The sequence below is a fragment of the Leptinotarsa decemlineata genome, unplaced genomic scaffold, assembly GCF_025532065.1.
Source record: "Leptinotarsa decemlineata unplaced genomic scaffold, Ldec_3_MD MMD2_tig00026282_RagTag_RagTag, whole genome shotgun sequence".
Taxonomy (NCBI): domain Eukaryota; kingdom Metazoa; phylum Arthropoda; class Insecta; order Coleoptera; family Chrysomelidae; genus Leptinotarsa; species Leptinotarsa decemlineata.
In genome coordinates this window covers 9,441,658-9,463,383 of record NW_027412668.1, presented here as the reverse complement: position 1 = coordinate 9,463,383, position 21,726 = coordinate 9,441,658, and the positions used below count along the sequence as shown (strand labels likewise).

At 36.8% G+C, this 21,726-nt stretch overlaps 1 protein-coding gene across 1 annotated transcript; it reads left to right on the top strand.

Annotated features, from left to right (window-relative positions):
- The first annotated feature begins 12,061 nt into the window (after positions 1 to 12,061).
- Positions 12,062 to 13,712, top strand: LOC141484653 (uncharacterized). The gene is made up of 3 exons (XM_074179775.1): positions 12,062 to 12,583; positions 12,643 to 12,864; positions 12,920 to 13,712. Exons 1-3 carry the CDS (start codon positions 12,413 to 12,415, stop codon positions 13,565 to 13,567), a joined length of 1,041 nt encoding a protein of 346 aa, XP_074035876.1. The 5' UTR covers positions 12,062 to 12,412; the 3' UTR covers positions 13,568 to 13,712.
- Positions 13,713 to 21,726: the final 8,014 nt, after the last annotated feature.

Here is a 21,726-nt window from a genome sequence, read left to right as displayed (position 1 = left end):
ATGTCGAACAACTTGAGACTTTTAAATTTCGTTCTCATTTTATCAGCTATAAAAGCGGACTGTATAACTATATGAAACATTTCGTTGGAATTTTCTTATTATAAGTTTTTATAGTTGACTTGAGTTTGTTATTTTTTCTATATTTCTATAGTTCTCAGGAAAGCAGATTATATATTGAACAGGTGAATTTTTCAGATGAAATTGGTTTCTGAAAAAAATTTTTTTTGGATTTCTACTTCTCGGTATAGAAAATATTGTTCAATCTTTCCGGGGCTTGAGAGGCTCTAAGAGCGGTGCCTGTGCGAAGTAGCGATTCATATTGGATTTGAATTGCTGGAAATTGAATCCATTTAGAAAACCGGTCTCAGGAAATTCATTCCACATAAACAGTTCATCGCGTATTTCTGATATGTACCGCTCTGTGATGGCTCTTTTCTAGGTGGAATCCAGCAGCTTCAGAGTATACTTAGTGGCGGAGCTCCATACATGAGAACAATACTCAAAAGACAGTCTGATCTGAGTTTCATAAAGCATTGAAGGTTGCTGAGGTGTGTGCAGTTTTCTGGTTCAGAACAGTGTTCCGAGGTTTTGAGAAACGGCTTTTCCAATTCCAGCGACATGATTGTGCCAAGATATATTGGTGAACATTTTACTCAACAACAATCTTATCGAAGCTGAAAGTAGAATTATCTGACCTGACATTATCATATCCGAATCGGAGACATTCACTTTCTTGGAGAAAATCGTTGCCTGGGTTTTTGTGGCATTGAATCGAACCTGGTTACTTACACTTTCGAAAACACTTCTAGCTCATTAAGATATACAACCTCCTGCTGCCGGTGAAGACGTGTATCCACCGCAGATATCCTGGAATCAAAATGGAATGACGAAATAAGTGTGCTGTCGTCAGCAAAGCAATATAGTGATTCTTAGTTTTTACCAATACGTCATTGATATACGATAAAAAGAGGGTTGGAGACAAAATAGATCCCTGTGAAACACCAGCGTTGATCTGTTCAAAAAATCTATTCAAAATTTATTTTTCCGTTGATCAGCTGTCGCCCCCATACGAACGTCAACTCTCAGAAGTTGTGACACTTGTGCGAGCTAAGGACTAACGAGGTCTTACCTTTTAACGTGTGGTTCCTGACACGGTAAAAGTATTCTAGAGATATCCATCGACGGTCACTTGCAAGGAACATTCTTTCAGGAAGCTGTAAAGCCATACATAGAAATCATTTTACAAGCCATAGCATCGAAAATTAGTCACCAAATCCTCATGCCACACATGGTTAAAAGCCTTATAAATATCAAGCGAAACATATACTTCTTTGCATGATTTACACATCTTTGTGAAGACTTGATTTTGAACTAAATTGCTTTCTTCCTTTGGAAACATTCCATATAGAAAAAAAGAAAACTAGAAATCCGGAAAGCCTCTCATTCCTAGATCATATAGTTTCAGTCCGAAGAAAAAACGAATCTATGTGTGTGACTATATCTGCAAGTAAATTGTAGGAATTTGAAATTTTCCAGTTCACTTTGATAGTCTATTCGTAGGGAGTAGCTAAAATCTCTACAAATAATTATACATAATTTTATGTGAATTGAAAGTTTTGAGTGTTGATTCTTTTTCAACTTGATTTTTGATACCAAGTTTTGAGTTATTTGCAAACACCTAATAGTGTAATGGAATGCGAAGCGGCAGTTTAAATAACAATACAGTATCGTAATATTGTTTATGCCAAAGAATATAGAATGAACATAGTTTCAGTAACGAGAATGTTGCCGAGTTAGCTGCTGCTGAACTATTTTCTTGATATTTTTGAATTTCTTCTGGAGTCATATCTTGCGATTTTTTCTTTTGAATATCAAGAAAATATGATTGGTGGAGTTACTATTTTTGTTATGTCATCCATATACATGAGGAGCGATGAAACTAGGAACATTTTTGAAAATTGGGTTTCGAAACGTTCTTTGAGATTTTTGGTATTATCATTATCCATACATATATCGCCCTTTACAACGAAACTGTTTCTAAAAATATTCAGAATATTCTATGTATTTTGTCAAAAATGGAGATCATCATCGTTTTCCGGAGACAATTTTGGATACCGACAATCAAAATGTCGTGAAGTAACCATTTCAGTGGTTCAATTTTCAATTTATTGCTCAAATTTTTATCTTATGGTAATTTCATTTCGGGGTTTTTTGCATGAAAGAATTGTTATTTTCAGCTCTTCATTTTGATTTCCACTTTCATTTGTCTTTTCAGGAACTTCAAATTATATTATTATGATACCATATTAGACAATGGAAGTCCGAAATTCACCACTGTCAATCACCTTCAAGCAAACATTGAAAGTATACTCAGACATTATGTGAATGATTTATTGTCAATACCCAATATTCAAATACAATTGTTTGCTTCTTTGTTGATATAGAGTGATGTGATGAAAGGAATCGTTCCATTGAAAATACAACAATAATAACCACACACAGTGATTATCCGAATATTAACAATTGAGACTATTCCATTAAAAAACAATATCCACATATCTATTCTAGAAACATTTTTGTTTGAAATGATGGAATATTCATTTCAGAGTTTTTGTTTTGCTACTGCTACTGCATAAATATAATATCAAGAGCAGAATACGAAAAGCAATTAATTACAATGAATCAAATAACCTGAATGCTCTACTCAAAGTCAAATATGTTCACTTGAAATTCGCTGCACTGTGTATAATCCTTATTTAATGTTTGTTGTTTTCCTAATGTGATGTTGTTCGGCATGTCAATGAATATTGATGAGCAGCAGTGATTTCTATTTCTTCATTCTATGATTTGGGGTGGACATCTCTACAGCGATCTCGAATATGAGTAGAATTGATTTCACTTATTTTATTATCTGAGACTGACAAAACTCTGATGCAAGTCTACAGAATCCAAGCATAATTCAGGAGTTTCGGACAATGTGCTAACATTGAGGTTGACTGAATATTTCATTAGACACACATTTAATACTGGCAAACAATTCATATACGTCGCAAAAATTCTAGTGATACTAAATCGATGTGAGTATTGTTAATATTTAATATAAAAAAGGAAGTGATACAAATTATGATATTATGAAATAACAACTAAAATTAATTGGTTCTCCGATCCGACTTGATTGGTTCCAGTGGCGCATTTGCTTTTTCAGCTGCAGGAAAACCTGGAAAAACTTGTAGCACCACATCATCTCAGGATCTTGATCTGCCAATGTCCTTCCTTTTATAGAATGAAATGTGAGGTGTCTCCAGAGGCTCCAATGAATTCGATGTATCGCCAGAATATTCAGTGACACGACTATCGTCAAACGGTTTGACTATCGTCAAACGGTTTCGTCTTTGACTGCGTGAAGATTATAATAGTGGTCTTCTAGATTGAAATGCTCATTTATTTCAAACCTTCGTAAGAGTTTGGTGCTTCCGTCAGAAGTAGAGTCGTGTTCAAAGATTAGTGTTATTATTGGATTGACTGGTGCCTCAGCTATATTTGTTTTATGATAGTTAGTTTTGGCGCATATTTGGCAATAAAATTGATTATCACTCGTCAGCGCCCGATCCGCTTCGAGCAAAATGATTTTTGCCGCCTTTTATCCATGCGTTATTCCATAGATGGTGTAATTTTTGTAATCTACTGAAATATGATGTGAAATTTCAGTTATGTCAATAGTAATATATTATATCTTAACAACTTTTGTGTAGGGTGTGTTTTTTTTGTTCAAACATCTTTCAAATTTTCGCCGCCGATGCCGCGCCGCCCTCAATTTTGCCTCCCCTCATTTTTGCCGCCTCGGGAAATTGCCCGGTTTGCCCCCCCTTCCTTAGATCGGGAGCTGTCACTTGTTGAAAGTTCTATTTTCAGATGATTAAACAATGAGCTTTGCACGGACTGTTGAGGTGAATAGTTTGATGTCGAAAATGATATTTTTTAAAACTATTTTTGGTGTATTTTTTGAATCCCTGAATATTCACGTTTGATCACATTTTCTCCGAACAGACTTTTTCGAAGAGAATTCAAGAAGAATCGGATGAAAAATAAAGTGGTTTTTTCCAATCATGAAGGAATATGGTTAATTTTTCATTCGATAATGAAAAAACTACAACAATTTATTGTTGAACAGGCTCTACGAGTATCCATTGAAAACAGAGAAAGTTGAACAGAACAATTTTTATACGTTTTCCGAGATGATTTTCCTGACAAAATCCGAATACAGAGAAAAAATCTCATTCTTATAGTAAAAAAAACAACTTTTGTACGCCTTCTCGCGTATTGAAAAATATTTTGGAAAATATCAATGCATTCATATAGAAAACTCACATAGAAACTTTCTTATGGAAGCTAGATGGAAGCACCAGCAGGTAACTTTCAAAGGCTGCTTCAACTCTGAAGCAGTCTGAAGCAGTCTGAAGCAGTCTAGCTAACACGTTTTCTAGACCCTTCCACTAATGCAAAACGCTGCCCTACTATGGGTCTCCTGAGAACAGGCCTTTTTGGCTGGAAAATTACGAACAAGCAATGACAAGTGAGCAGATTCATTATCGTAATGAAGTAATGAATTGATTTTCCACAATATCATATGTTTTCTTCGTATTGCTACTCGCAAGCGTCGCATAACTTCAAGATATTAGTCCTTATGTGGCAAGAACTCGTGATGCACTATGCCACGGTAATCTCAAAGAACAGCGAGCAAATCCTTGACATCTGGTCGTGCTGTTTTTGATCTTGGCTGTTCAATTGAGATAATCAGACTTTGGTTTCGGTGTCACATCCATATACCCAAATTTGTATCGCCGTGGATGTCGTTGAACAGTCCATTATGCAGGGTCAATCTCCAGCAACAGCATCGACCGATTATATGGGAGAACTATGATCAGAAAGAATCTGAAAATTTGACAATGTACTGAAGTTGATGGGAGCAATTCGTCTAAAATATTTTCGAAATGACGGCTCCTCTGGTTATACCGGAAGTAGCTCCCAACTTTGTTATTTCAAATGGAACCAGCTATTTATATAGTTACATTTTTGGATTTTACATCAAAATCTCATTACTTTTCATGTAAATTGAAAAGGTATATTTTCAGGAGAGATAAAAATTGGGATTTCCATTTGAAAAACGGCACTTTAGATGGTTTATTGAATTTCATTCATGTTCTTCTTTTCTGACCACTATGGAATAATACTCATCAAAGTTTCATAAGAAGTCTATTGAATTTGGTTCTACCCACAAGGAACCCGATCAAAACATAACGATTAAGTTTTCCTCATAGGCAAAATTGATGAATATTTTAGGGTCTGCCAACATAATTTTTGACATAAAAACCCAAATGTGGAGAGTGAGGCTAGATGGACTGCATATAGACTTGTGCACATTGCCAATCGCACAAATCAATTTAATGCAGAGTGCAACAGACTGTTGGTTGACAGTGGAACTCACAGCTTTCTGGAAATGACCTTTGACTTTATGCCTCCAACTATCAACTACGAACTGCCTTATAAAGTACTGTTCCCGAGTAGAGAGGACTGGATCTTCTGGAAGAAGGAAATATTAAGAGCAGATAGTTGTTGGTGGTTCACAGATGGATCAAAAACACCTTCCGGTTCTGGTGCAGGTGTTTTCAGTCGCAGACCCAGGACTATGCGACTGTATTTCAAGCGGACATTTACGCTATTGAATTATGTGCGGAGAGATTGGAAGAATTAAACATCATACACACGTCAATAAAAATATTCTAAGACAGTCAAACGGCGTTGGAAGCTCTTGGCTCCTACCGAGAGCAACGTCTGAATTGGTAACAAATTGCCAAAAACGACTCTCCTCTATAGGAAAAATTAACAGATTGTCTTCGGCCATACCGGCCTGAAAGGCCTTGCAAAAGAGGGGGCTGCAAGCAGCTTCATCGAACCAGATCCTGTCATTGCCATCACTTCAGGCTTTGCGTAACAAAGATTAAACGCTTGGATGGCAAGAAGATTTATGGACTTCTGGCAGAATCTTCCAGGATTGGCTCACTCCAAGGCGTTCATTCACCCTTCGAAGCTCGATACCAAACACTTGTTGGTCTAGTTGTAGGAATGAACGTTGATGTCTAACAGGCCTTCTTACAGGTCACTTGAATCATCATATGAAGCGACTCGGACTGTCGGAAGACAGTGGGTGTCGCCTCTGTTTGGAAAATGATGGAACAGCAGAGCACATACCTTGTGCCTACCCCGCTGGGGACCGAATCAGGTTTTTAGAGTACGCTAGAGCCGTATTCTCACCATCTGACTTGAATGACCACTCATCATACAAACTAATCGGCTTCGTTAAAAAGCTGGGTGAGACACGATGAATCCTTGCGGGTTGCGGCCCACTCACTCTGGACCTCACTCAACCTAACTTTCTCGTTCCCAAGCAATACCAATCCATAGAGTGAGCAATCATCAATAGATGGTTTTATGAAGCTGATTGCTCTAATGGTATTACTGAATAACAATTTTCATTGAAAATGAAAACTCATCGATAATAGAATACTATTTCTGCAACAATTTTAAGAGCATCCTCCGAGACGCGCATTGCCAATTTCCTGTTAGAAATATAGTGGAGGTAATCAGAATGCTTGTAGCACAAAAAAATTCTGGATTGCACTACAAATCTCTATTACACATCCTGTCGAAAGCGCCACACGAAACATCGTATCTCTAAGCGATTCGATACAAAATCAATTGGTTTTCTGGATGTCGCTCTAATAAATTGATCGCTCCTTACAGTGAACCATTTGCTAGTGTACCGCTAATAGCATGTGTTATTTATTTTGTGTAACGCCACCCCAGTGTGTTTGAGGTGTTCTGGTGAAAAATAACGGCCATATTTCACGGATGAACTCCTACGTGACAGCACTAGCTATTTTATTAGGATTTACACCATTCGTTCAAAATCACTGAATAGGAAGGTTGCAACACCGTGAAGATATTTCTTTGTTACATTGTTGGTTTTTTTATTTAAATTGCATTTCGGTTGATTTATAATGTTAATTATCTCTGTTCGGAAATTTTACGGAGGGTTTGCGGATAAATCTTGAATATGAGACGGTAAAGCGCCGATAAATTATGCTGCCGAAATTTTAATAGAGCGTTATTAGATGCAATGAAGTGATATGGGATGGGTTGTGAATATGCTAAGAATGTCTTATATTCGTGAAAATAGGGGTAATAAAATATGTGAGGGGGGAGAATACGTTCTGTTTCCTCTCATTCTGGTATCGTCTTCGAATTTGTGCTTTTCGACTTATATTTATATATCAACCACCTGTTGGCGATTGAAGAATGAATAAAAAATAAACAGAAGTTGTACAAAATGGAATTTACAACTTTGAAAATTGCTAACGGCTATCTTGTTGATGCTACATCTGACAAATTAGTTGTTATTCATACAGTTTGTTTGTCAAATCACCATGGACGAATATAGCATTCAATTACAAGTGCGAATGATAAAACTGTTTTATTAAAATGAATGTTTTGTTCTGGCAACATACCGCGCGCTTCGGCCATTTTACGGTCGCCATAATCGTCTTACCAAGAGGAATCTTCGCAACGTGATGGATGATTTTAAGTCCACTGGATTAGTGAATAATCAACCATCGCTCGTACTTAGATAAAACGCAAGATCTGCTGAAAACATCTCGGCTATCTGTGAGAGTATGCAGGAGAATTCGAAGTAGTCGATTGAGAGTTGCTCACAAGCACTTGGCCTTCAGCAGACCACAATTAGTCGCGTCGTGACTTGGGCCTGCAGCTGTACAAAATTGATCTGACCCAGGAACTGGAGGTGAACGACCATATACAACGACGTATGTTCGCTGAATGTGCTCTGGAGCAGTTGACAACTGATCCTAATCTTCATCGAAAAAATAATCTTCAGCGATGAGGTACTTTTCTGGATAAATGAGTACGTGAACAAATGAAATGGTCGAATTGGGGATGATACCAAACCTCATAGAGCATTGAGCAGTAACCAGTCACTGACTGGTCTGGTATAAAAACAGTTTTACAGAAGAATAGTTCTGACTCTGTTTTTGAAGGAGCTTTGTTTGAGCACTTTGAATGAATTAGGAAGATGATTGTAGAGATTGATATTCAATTAATTTTCAATAGACCTTGTGAGTTTGTATCGAGGCTGTATGAACAGATCTGCATTTCTTGTAACATGATGATGAATATCCTGATGCTGCAAATAGATTGATTTATTTTTATGAATTTCAAGTAATTGACTATACATGAATACCCATGGTTGTGGTAGTATACCCAGTTTTTTGAAAAGCAGCTTACAGTGATCTCTATAAATGACATTCATCAATATTCTGACTGCTTCTTTCTGAAGTCTGAAGATTCTAATGGAGTGAGAGGAATTACCCCACAAAACTATGCCATAATTCATATGTGAGTGGAACAAAGCAAAATATGAACTTCTCAGGGCGTCAAGAGGCGATACTCTATTCAGCTGTCGGAAAGCAAATATACTCTTACACAGCTTCTTACTCACTTCATCAATGTGTGCATACCATGATAAATTCCGGCCAAGAGTGAGTCCTAGTAGTTGGGCAGAATCATCGCCATTTTCAGTAGTTTCAGTATTTGAGGTCGTAAACAATACATTCTGGGTCTTGCTTTCGTTTAATTTCAACTGATTTTTTGTAAACCACAGAGACGCCTGTCTCAGAGAATCATCAGTAATTGATGGTAATTCGATTATGTTTTTCTGAGACGTTATTAGAGTTGTGTCATCTGCGAAAAGAACACATTTACCTGGTGACATAAAATGACTGAAGTCATTGAAATATATCAAGAATAGCAATGGTTCCAGAACGGATCCCTGCGGTACACCATTCTTGATAGTTTTATTGTCAGACATGTTTCCATTTCACAGATTGGGTGAACAATACTCCAAAGTAGGTCTCATCTGAGCTTCAGAGCATCAAAAGTTGCTGATATTTGTACTGGTTTCTGGTTCGGAACAGTGTTCCAAGCTTTTGAGAGGCGACCTTTGCAATTCCAGCAACATGATTGTCCCAAGTCATATTGGTCTCCATTTTAACCCCCCAACAAACGTTTCGAAGCTAGAAAGCGAAATTGTCTGTCCTGAAATGTTCATATCCCGTTTGGAGACGTTCATCTTTTTCGAGAAAACCGATGTACGGGTTTTCGTGACAATTAATTGAACCTGCTAACTTTCACCCCGATTTGAACTCACCTCTAGATCCTCATTAAGATATGGAACCTCCTACTGTCGGTGAAGATATGCATCCACAGTCGATGCCCTGGAATCCAAATAGAGTGCCAAGACAAATATGCTTTCACCAGCAAAGCAATATATTGGACACTTGGTTTTTCCCTTTCAGTTGTTGATAAAAAGAGAGGGTTGGAGACAATATGGATCCCTGGAGAAAACCAGCGTTGATGGTGAAACTATTCGAGAGATATCCATCGACGGTCACTTGCAGGGAACGTTTCTTCAGAAAGCTGAAGGGCCATATACAAAAAAGATCCAACAAGCAATAGCATCGAAGTTTGGTCAGCAAACACTGTCAAAGGCTTTAGAAATATCTAGCGCAACAGCTCTTTACGCTCCATGTTTCTCGATTGTATTATTTCAAATATGGGTGATATATGATATAAGTTCACCTGTTGATCTTTGTTTCCGAAAGCCATATTGATGGTCACTCAAGATGTTGAAGCCATATTCACATATTTGTGAATATGGTGGTTCACGACTTTCTCTATGATTTTTGATATAACTGATAGCAAAGCTACTAGTCTAGTTATTTGGAAGATTTGCCTTGGCCAATTTGGGAATAGGCGAACGATAACTGCCGAAAAAGAAGAATTGAAAATTCCTATATTTTTACACCAATTGTGTTTGTAACTTACGTTACAAAGATATTTTCAAACGAACACATTACAATAGTAACAAATACATGTGTTCTGTATTTGTACCTGTAGAGTAGGGAGGGTGAGTGTAAGCCCATAGCACAACCACATGTGACCCATTGTACATCCTCCCGAGGAGTTGTCGTCCTAAGTCATCGTCCATCTTGTCCTTTCCAGGAAGTGTTCAGGTCACTGGGAGGCATCTCCTTCATATCGGCAGGTGTAGGCCAAGACTTGCCGAACACACACTCTCTTATTGACGATAACTACATTTGTTAAAAAAAAATAGAAAGTTTTGTTTTTCATTCTTCATGATGTAGCCTTTACTAACACGTAATTTATTGATAACTACCGGACTACGGCTAGTTTTGCAAAACAAACCCTCTATAGCGGAAATATACCTGAAAAAACATCCCATTAATGGAATAACACCCGAATTCTGATTCAAAGAGTCGACTCCTTTGAAAAATACTGCAAGCGTATCCTGTATGAATGCACGGGTGCACGAAATCAAATAGCTCCCCTTCAGTTGTACACCGATTAAATCAAATTCCAAACATTTGTTCGACTGAGCTTTTAGACGACGTCGTTGTTCACTTCGTGATGATCAAAGGAGGCTTCGCCCTGTTAGAGACGATAAAGCCTCCTATTCATCAAGTTATACAGGGCCGGTTTTCGAGGAAACCCCCTCGTCACACACAATGCGCAGGAAGGGAAAGCTAATTACTCAACTAGGCTGTCTACAACTTCATAATGTTATAATAACTTCGAAATCTCATGAAAAGGAGTTTCGAGGACTTCTCATTCACGGACTGGGCTGTAAATTTTGGGATGGTGATGGAATTTCTGAAAAGGAGATTTCATGTATTCGATTGATGTTGGTGCAAAAGGGTGTGTATATGAGGTTTCTGATTACGAATGTCGATTTTTTTTGTTATCGTCAAGAAGGCACAGATTCAGTGTGAAAATACAAACGGTGTAAAATATTCAAATATCTATTCATGAATGGAAATGATCAATTTTTGAAACTTCAAAATATCACTGAGAGCTGAATATTCGGTATTATTTTGTTTCTTTCTTTCTCTTTGTGTGGACATTTCAGATCTTTGATTCTGTCTGTAAGATATTCCAATTATAAGCAAATATATTTTCAGTGAAAATTGTAGTGATATTTGTCGATTGTCCATTGATAAAATTGCAGAAAAGAAGTTTTTTCGGCAATATGAATCACTGACGAATCGCCCCGGCTCCGCACGGATGCAATGCTGATACTTAATATGAATTCATCTACCAGAAATTCAAGTACATGGGAAAAACAGTGGTGAAAAGATAATTTTGTGTTATAGACGCGCCTCTTCCCCGCAGCTGGAAAATTCACGAATCTTTTGTTATTGCACATATATTATGAAATAAACTTACGAAATTTCAGACTCCGAACATATACTGGAATGGAGAAACAATAATGAAATTGTAACTTGATTTTATTAACGTGCCTTCTTCCTCTGCGACTGGCATCCCAGTTGAAATATTCAATTCTCTTTGCACACCTACAAATAAAAACGGACCTAGATATAAACTTCCAGCCTTCCAAATATAGCCGTACGGAGAAACTGTGATGAAAGAGTAATTTTTATAAGCAAATGTTCCCTTTTCATTCCCAATGACGGAGCTCCAATTGAGATATTCAAAAATTATTTTTTATTGCACATCTTTAACATGGAAAACACCCACATACAAAATTCCAGCCTCCAAAAATATAGCGGCACGGAGAAACGGTGATGATAATTAATTTTCATATGTTATGGTTTCGTTTTTATTCCCAGTGGTGGCGCACCAGTTATGATATTCGAAAACCATTTCTTTCCGCACATTTTCAACATGAAGAGGACCTACATAGAAAATTACTCACTCCAAAAATGTAACGGTACGGAGAAAGTGATGAAAAAGTGATTTCCATGTGTAAATGCTCCTTTTCTATTCCCAGTGGGGACGCTTCAGTTGGGATATTCAGAAATGTTTCCTTGTTGCTCATCTTCTACATAAAAGGACCCACATACAAAATTTCAGCCTCCAAAGATATAGCGGTACGGAGAAACAGTGATGAAATAGTTATTTATGTATCAAGGGAATTAGGAGGGCCTTAATTACCGATGGCAAAGTTTGCGTCCCGAGGGCCTCTGGCCCGAGGGACAGCAATTGCCTGAGGTTATTAAGGCTCATTAATTCCCGTGGTACATAGATAATTTTATTTCTGACCGATTTCAATAAAATTTTGTTCATTTTTGAAACGGAAAAATGTACCAATTCATTACCTTCCCGGTATATTTGAAACAGGTACCGTTGATTATAGTAGAGTTTTCTTGTTGCTAGGTTGTTGCTATGTTACTTGTTTATAAACAGAACTTTGTTATCAAGCTGTGTTTGCGGTGAAAACGTGTTTTCTTCCTCAAATATAATGGAGGATATTTTCAAAAAAGCTGAACAAGCAAGAGAATCATTAATTCCATCGAAAAGTGAAGCCGTATACCAAAAAGAATACAAGATATATCTGGACTGGCTGACACGGAAAAATGTTATGCCAAAAGATGTCACTGAAACTGTATTTCTGGCATATTTTCAAGAACTGGTAAGGAATTTTCTATGTTTTTCGGTAGATTTGGTAGTAATTGTGTTTATTCGTTTCAGTCAGAAACGTATAGTCCGAATTCTTTATGGACTAAATGGTCAATGCTAAAATCGATGGTGACTATACATGAGAAACGAGATATCACCAAGTTCAATGAACTACAGGCTTTTTTGAAACGGAAGAGTAAGAGTTATAAGCCGAAAAAGTCTGCTGTTTTATCTCCTAAAGATGTTATCAGATTCCTAAAGGACGCTCCTAATGATATTCATTTATTGCATAAAGTAATTTTTTTCTTATTTTCCTTTTTGTGTGTATTTATCCTTTTTTTTGTTGAAGGTTTTTTTGATTATGGGTTATTTTGGAGGATGCAGAAGTCAGGAACTTTTGAATATGATGATATCGGATATAGAGGACCGGGATTCCGTTATGGTAGTGAACGTACCGGAAAGTAAAACTGGTGTATCGAAGAAATTTACAGTTGTGGATGAAAAAGAGTTCTCCGCTTTGCCTTTATTAAGACTTTATATGTCTTTGCGTCCTAAAGGTATTGAACGATTTTTTTTGAGCTTCCGACAAAATAAATGTACATCTCAGCCAATTGGAAAAAACATGTTTGGGAAAATCCCCAGCAAAATCGCAATGTATTTAGGATTGCCAAACTCATCTTCCTATACGGGACATTGCCTTCGTCGCACTTCTGCTACTGCTCTAGCCAATGCAGGAGCAACTATGACTAACTTAAAAAGACACGGAGGTTGGAAAAGTTCCACGGCGGCGGAGGGGTATTTGGAGGATAGCATCGAATTGAGAAATAAAACGGCGCGTATGTTGTCTACTTTGTCATCAGAAGAGGCAGGTACCTCGACTGTAGTGAACAGAAGCTCCAGCCATACAAAAGAAGAAATTGTTTCTAGTGGCGGAAGTAATTTTCAGGGAACATTTCAAAATTGTACATTTATTATTTGTAATGACGTGAATAAATAAAATATGGTTCAGTTTTCATTTCTATTTATTTTTACTTGTGAAAGGTAGAGGGAATTATAAAATCTATAATGTCCCAAGGGAGTTATGACCCTCTTTATTGATAGCGTAACTATGACGATATAAGCTTATAATATCCCGGTCAGAAATAAAGGTAATTTTCATGTTTGTATGTTCCGTTTTTATCGGATGCTGATATATTCAAAAATGATTTCTTGTTGCTCATCTTCAACATGAGAAGGACCCACATATAAAATTCCAGCCTCCAAAAATATAGCGGTACGGACAAACAGTGATGAAAATTAATTTTCATATGTGAATGCTACATTTTCATTTCCAGTAGTGGCGCACCAGTTACGATATTCAAAAATCATTCCTTATCGCACATCTTCAACATGAAAAGAACATACATAGAAAATTAAATACTCCAAAAATGTACCGGTATGGAGAAACAGTGATGAAAAATAATTTCCATATGTAAATGCTCCATTTTGATTTCCAGTGATGGCGCATCAGTTATGATATTCAAAAATCATTTCTTATCGCACATCTTCAACATGAGAAGGACCTACATAGAAAATTACATACTCGAAAAATGTAGCGGTATGGAGAAACAGTGATGAAAAATTAATTTCCATGCGTGAATGCTCCTTTTCTATCTTCAGTAAGGGCGCTCCGGTTTGGATATTCAAAGATGTTTTCTTGTTGCTCATCTTCAACATAAAAAGGACCCACATACAAAATTTCAGCCTCCACAGATATAGTGTTACGGAGAAACAGTGATGAAGATTAATTTTCATATGTGAATGCTCCATTTTCATTTCCAGTGGTTTCGCACCAGTTATGATATTCGAAAATAATTTCTTATTGCACACTTTCAACATGAATAGGACTTACTTAGAAAATTCCAACCTTCAAAAATATAGCGGTACGGAGAAACAGTGATGAAAAGGTAATTTTCATATATGAATGCCCAATTTTCATTTCCAGTGGAGGCGCTCCAGTTGGGAGATTCGAAATTTTTTTTTCCATTCTTTTCAAAATGAAAAGGACCTACATACAAAATTACAGCCTCCAAAAATATTGCGGTACGGAGAAACAGTGATAAATGGGTAATTTTCATATGTAAATGCTCCCTTTCTCTTCCCAGTGGGGGCGCACTGGTTGGGATATTCGAAAATTCTTTCTTATTGGGCAATAGGTGATTCAAACGGCTCATAATAACAAAAACACTTTCGAAATCCTAGTATTACAATATAATAATTTCCTATTCAACAATTGTGAACAAAAACGACAGTAGTTCTTCATGAACCAACATCAATTCCAGCAAATTTGGAAGTCAATGGATCTTTTCAATGCAATTTTCTGAAAACTCGGGGATCTGAAAAAAAAAGGAAAGAATGATTAAAGTCTAGAATTGAAGATGACAACAAAAAATCCTGAGAAACATCTTTTTTCGGGGATGAAAATACTTACACGATATTACACGATAATGGTGAAAATACTTTCACCATTATCGTGTAATACCAAGTTTCGAAGTGAACCAGTCGAGTACTGATCTGTGTACACAGAAAAATCGGCAAACAACACACCAGCTTCTGTCTTCAAACGGAATAAAATGTTTCCCCCCTCTTTCGCTCCGCACTCCTTTGACACGTCCTATGAGTTCCAGACAAATGATTTTTTGTTGCTCCTAAAAGGAATGTGTATCCTGCGCTCGTATTTGTTAGTAAGACGGACGCTTCCGACGCCGATGCCGGGCTGCGATTCCCGTCAGCGTGATGGACGGGCGCCGCTCATCACTCAGCTTGACAAATGGGATGCCTCCGCTACGAAAATTGCGAGTAAAAGTAAATATGTTTCGTGTTACTTTTGCTGTTCTTCTTATGATTATGTACGAGAAATATTGTTCGCTTACTGAGGCGAAGCTTCACAAATGAGAACTGGATGTCATGATAGTAATAATGTTTCATTTCCTGCCTGAATCCCGTTCATAGAGTAGTGAACATAATAATTTACGATTGACAAAATTACAAAAATTACACCAATATTGCCAGAATAGAAGATTATACAAAACTATTTATCTATTGACGAAAAAACATTCCACAAGTCACTACCAATAGATCTGACAAGGATAGAATAGAATAGTAAAGGAAAGAAAAGGAAAGGAAAGGATAGGATATAATCCTATCCATCCTGGGATGGGATGTGATGGGATGGTATTGGATTGGATCTGATCGGATCGGATCAGAAGGGATGGGATGGGAAGAGATGGGACGGGACGGGATGGGACGGGACGGGACGGGACGGGACGGGACGGGACGGGACGGGACGGGACGGGACGGGACGGGACGGGACGGGACTGGACGGGACGGGACGGGACGGGACGAGACGGGACGGGACGAGACGGGACGGGACGGGACGGGACGGGACGGGACGGGACGGGACGGGACGGGACGGGACGGGACGGGACGGGACGGGACGGGACGGGACGGGACGGGACGGGACGGGACGGGACGGGACGGGACGGGACGGGACGGGACGGGACGGGACGGGACGGGACGGGACGGGACGGGACGGGACGGGATATGATGGGGTTGGATGGGATATAATGGTATAGGATAGGATAGGATGGGATATGATAGGATAGGATAGGAATGGATAGGATAGATAAAATAGGATGGGATGGAATATGTAAGTATAGAAAACGGAAGGATAGGATAAGATAGAGTAGGATACGATAGAACAGAATAGAATGAAATATGACAGGATAGAATGGAATAGGCTAGGATATGTTACGATAAAATAGAATAGAAAAAGATGGGATAGAATACAAGAGTATGGAATAGGATAGGATATAATGTGATAAAATGAGATAGGATAGGATACGTGACTTTGAAACAGTGAGTAATATGCGATCACTGAGTGATCTCCTGAGATTCCTCAACAAAAGTAGTTGACTGAATGAATATTCACGATTTCTTACAGAAAAAGGCCCTTCAATTTTGTTCCAGAAGAGTTCACTTTCAATCAAATTTTGAAAAGAAAGTTTGGCCATTTGGTTAACCTTGATGAGACTTCGAATAACAAACACATTTTGACTCGTGAGTAAAAGTAAATCGGTTCCCTGTTAGTTTTGTTGTTCTACTTATGATTATGTATGAGAAAGATTATCCGTTTCCAGAAGAATTGCTTTAGAAATAAGAACTTGATGTCATGACGTTATTGTCGATATAAATCTGGTAGTATATGGTTCGCAAAGAAGAATGTACTGAAGGCATGTGACACGAGATCCTTGGAGATTGATTTCATTTCATTAGATCAAGAGAGTCCAGAGATTATGTGTATAGTCCAGAGATTATGTGTATAGTATTCAAAAAAATAGACATCTAAAGATGGACGAGTCCTGTTCTATAATTGGAAACATTCTCTCACATTGTTCATCACTTCGAGTGTCTTCAAATCTTTGAAAAATAACAGGATTTGAGACTTTTCGATGGATATGAATATAGTTATTAATATAAAGATTGAAGAAACCATAATGACTTTCCTGCGAAACCAATTCCAGTATGAAATTCACTGATATCAAAAACGAAACTCTCTTCTTCTTCCCATCAGTATCTACGAGAAAGAAAGATATGGAGCCTCATGAGGAATCTGCTGCCATCGAGCAATACGCAACTCGTGATTGACTCCAAAAAGTTCATTCAGGAAGAATAAACAGGCCCTTCTCTTTCCAAAAATATTCAGAATCATGGCAAGGCAATCTCTATTGATCATGAACCGTGTTATAAATGCTAATGTATTTGCGATATGTGATGTATTCAAGGAATACTTCACTGACAGATTTCCACTATACCGTTATACAAAAACGCAACACTTATTTCGTTATACAATAATTTCTTCAGGCGTGTCTGTACTAACATTTGGTCATTGACGATCAAAACTTGTCTTTGCAGTAGACGTTTTCATTAATCGTGTCCGGTTCTTCATTATTTGATTTTTTTTTCATATAAAGCATAGAGAGGTTTGGTAATCCAAATAATATTATGAAATGCTGCTTTTGTTCAATTAGTTGGGGAAGGGTAAAAATGTGTGACCACGTCTCTTCGACCCTTCAAATTTTCTCCATTCCTGTAAGAATTTCATCTGAACTATCATTGTAATTGAAATTTTCAGCACTGAAATATCTTGTGGAAGTTCTAGTAGTAAACAGAAAAAAGCAAACATATTGCATTCTTCAACAAGGGTTCTCATGACTTTCCTCCAAACAAGAAACGAAGTGGAAAGCCAAATTAGCATTTTTCGACACAACAAACGATATGTTCGCGTAGGTTCACAGAAAATTGAGGAAGGGAGGTCTGAACAACGTAGATATAAAGGAATTCTCATCGTTTGGCAGGTCGTTTCAACCATGCGGTGTTATAATGCAATGAGGATCCTCGAGAGGCGATTTCATTTCGACTTTACTGGATCATGCCTAGGAATTGCTAACCACTCATGATATTTTTCATTCAAAATGCGCACTCACATGCGGATAAATGGATTCGTCGGTTTGATTAAAGTTCTGTTGTTATATATGGGGGTCCAAACTGTGTGGCATTCCTGTTTGAACCATAATTTGCGGAATGAAGTGGAGTGACAAAGCAAAATATTCTAGTATTTTTATTTGGTCAATATCTCAATGACTGCTTCAGAAATGAGATCGTGATGAAATACGATACACATCATGGAGAAGAGACTTCCCAACACTCATAACAATTTACAGAATATTGATGCGTTCCAAACTGGACTATGATAGTGAAGTATACAAATCGGCTCAAAAGAGTACACTGAAATAACTTGATATAATCCACAAAGCAGCTTTGCGACTCGCTCTTGGAACATTCTATACTAGCCCAATCGATAGCTTGAATTGCAAATCCAGAGAACCGTTACGAAATGATCGTCGAAATACTCAATATCATCATATGCCTGCAGGATATCACCCTTTTTTTAAAACAAGCACAATAGGAAAAGGCGCTCTAAGAGCGGTGCCTGTGCCAAAGTAGTGATTGGATTTGAATCGTTCTGGGGAAGTTCATTCCACAAACAGATCTCAAACAGCGAAGTTTGAAGTGTTCTGAGTTGAACCTCAGAAAGATTACACTCTTGGTGTAATCGAATGTGCCACCTCCCATGGAAATATCTATGAAGAAGAGACAGTTATCTAACCTTTCTCCGATGTTCCAGACTGTCAAGGTTGCAAGTGATGTTCGTGTCTCCACTCAGGCGAATGACTCTTTTCTGGATGGAATCCTGCAGCTTCAGGGTATGCACAGGTCCTCTGTACATGAGAACAATACTCCAAGGAAGATCTGATCTGAGCCTCATTAAGCATCAAAAGTTTCAAAGGTGTGTACAGGTTTCTGTATCGAAACAGTGTTCCAAGCTTTTGAAAAGCAGACTTTGCAATTCCAGCAACATGATTGGGCCGAAACATATTGGTGTCCATTTCAACCCCCAGACCATGTGTCTGAAAACAGCCGATTATCTTCGCAACCGTAGGCGGTGATCTTCCTCTGCTCTTCACTCAGGAATGAAAATATGTACTCGTAAAGGGTAAACGAGTATATTTCACAAGAAATTTTTGATGTGGCAGAGAATTGATATTTTTCGAAAGTGTCTCGATTGATAACAGGCTGAGAGCATTTTGAAACTCACTTAGCTTCACGTCACATCAACATGTCAGCTCCTTCATAAGTAGTTGTGATATTTTTTTTTTCTAGTAACTTTTCAAACTATCTGAGATGAAGATAACAAAAATTCAAAATACTTTCAATGCTATTTCATTCACATTCGATAAATGATTCAATCTTCATTCTCACTAGTATTTGGCCACATCCCAACCAGCAAAGTTGTTTTATAATTCCATGGTGTTGCAACAGTTTTATTTTATTAGTATTTTATAATTACTTCCAAAATACTAATTGATTATATTAGATGGTCGGTGAACACAATACAGTTGTATAGGCAATAAAAGTGTTTTATAAATTCGTCATAGAAACGTTTATGAAATAAAATTAAAAAAACCATTATGAAATAGTCAGAAAATTATCACAGAAACGTTTTTGCAACTAATTTATAAAACTTATTTTCCTATAAAAGTATATTGTTATATAGAAATTTTATAACACTTTTCTGCGAGATTTTTATGATAGTTATAAAACTATTTCAAGCTTATGTTTTAACTGTCTTCCGTAGCTTCAATCGAATTATTTTCTTGTTTTCAGATACTATTTTATTTTCATTACCATATTGTCACTTCAATGATAATTTCCCAGCTATTTCATAGTTTGGTATATTTACTACAATTCAAAAACACTAATATAACTGTTATGAAATCATTTTGAACATTTATTGGTGGCTATATAATAGTTTTAGATTCAGATGGAGGTGCTTCAAATAGACGAAGTAATGACTTGGTGTTCCATACAAAAAACTTTCTGGAAACTTTGAGTCGCCCTGTATATTGGAATACCAAAAAACCACTTTAAACTATTCCACCTAACCTAGTGCTTCAATATTGTTTTACAAAAACAGGAAAAGGTTATTATAATGGTTAAAACCCGTCGTTTAGCCTTCATAATCGATGAAAAAAACTTTTTAGCCAAACATCCAGACAGATAATATTTATCCAAACTGTATGTGAAAAATCCTTTATTCATACAAGCACTTTTGTAGAAACCAACAGATTTAAAAGTAGTCCGACCCTGCCGCAGTATCATCACTCCCACAACTAAGTGTTTCTTAACAGTTTTATAGGGGTAACATAGTAGCTAAAATACATTGAAATGCTACTGATACCAATTCATTTTATAGAACGACGTCATTTTAAATGATAGCGATCCGGGATACTGAAATTGAGTTGAATGAGTTGAAAATTTGAAATACTGCACATATAGTGATATTTACAGATGGAAAGTACATAAATATTAAACATTATATTATCCAGATTAAAGTGAGTTGAGTTTGCGACTGGAAAATTAAAACGTCGAAAGAGTGAATTTTTGTATAATCAATAATTTTACCGAAAACATTTATAAATATGTGGCGCGCTTAAATTTTGCTAATAATAGGCAATATATTTATCAATAAAACTTCATTTGCAGTAAAAATATTAATCTTCGAAACACAAACAATGTCTTTAACAGTTTGATGAGTGCAAAGTGAAATTTTAAAATGGCTTCAACCTTTCTATTTGTTCCTTTTCAGTTGGTGAGATCTATTATATTTTCCTGGTGTCCAATATAAAATTACTTCTTGCGTCTTCAAGATATAATACAGCCGAAAACGATTGTTATCGTTTTCGGCTGTATTATATCTCATAACGCCTACTTGGAATTACTAAAAAACTTTTATAAAACTGTCTTCTGATTATTTTATAAGTATCGCCTAAATATGTTGCAAAAGTGCAGTAAGGGAAGTACAAAATAATTTTCAAGAGTGTTAGATACATTTTATAGTAACTGCCAAAATGTTTATAAAACTATTTTGTAGTGTTTGTAAAAGGCCTATTATATTGATAATAACTATAAAGGTTTATAAAACGGTGTCAATTTCCTATTTATAGCAGTTTTATAAACACATTGAAAACATTTCTGGGAGAAATGTCGTTTTATAATTTGTTTCTCCGAAATGTTTCCGCAACTATTTTATAAAATACGAAATTGCTAGTTGGGATTTCTCACTAGTTCAAAAATATTATCAGAAAATTGTTTAGAAAGAATTTGAAAATTGAAGATTCTGTTCATTTTCACATAAACATAATACAGATATGATGAAAAATATGTGACATTAGTGAATTGACTCACAAAGTGATTATAAGCAGTTTAGAGACGAACAAAATTAAAACGCTTTCTGGAATTTGGCAGACTGACTCTTCATATCAAAAAAAATGTCAATTGTATAGATCTCATGAATGATGACTTCTCGAAAAACTTTGATGGATATTGTCCTAGAGTAGAGTGCTACTCAAAACAGTTATCGACATGTCTGAACTTTTTACTTTATTCATTGACTGTATTCCAAGTTGGGAACTCGTAATTCAATTTCTTGCATCTATAACGATTCTCACATATCAATTGAAGATGCCATTCCATATATTATTTCCGCCCAAACTT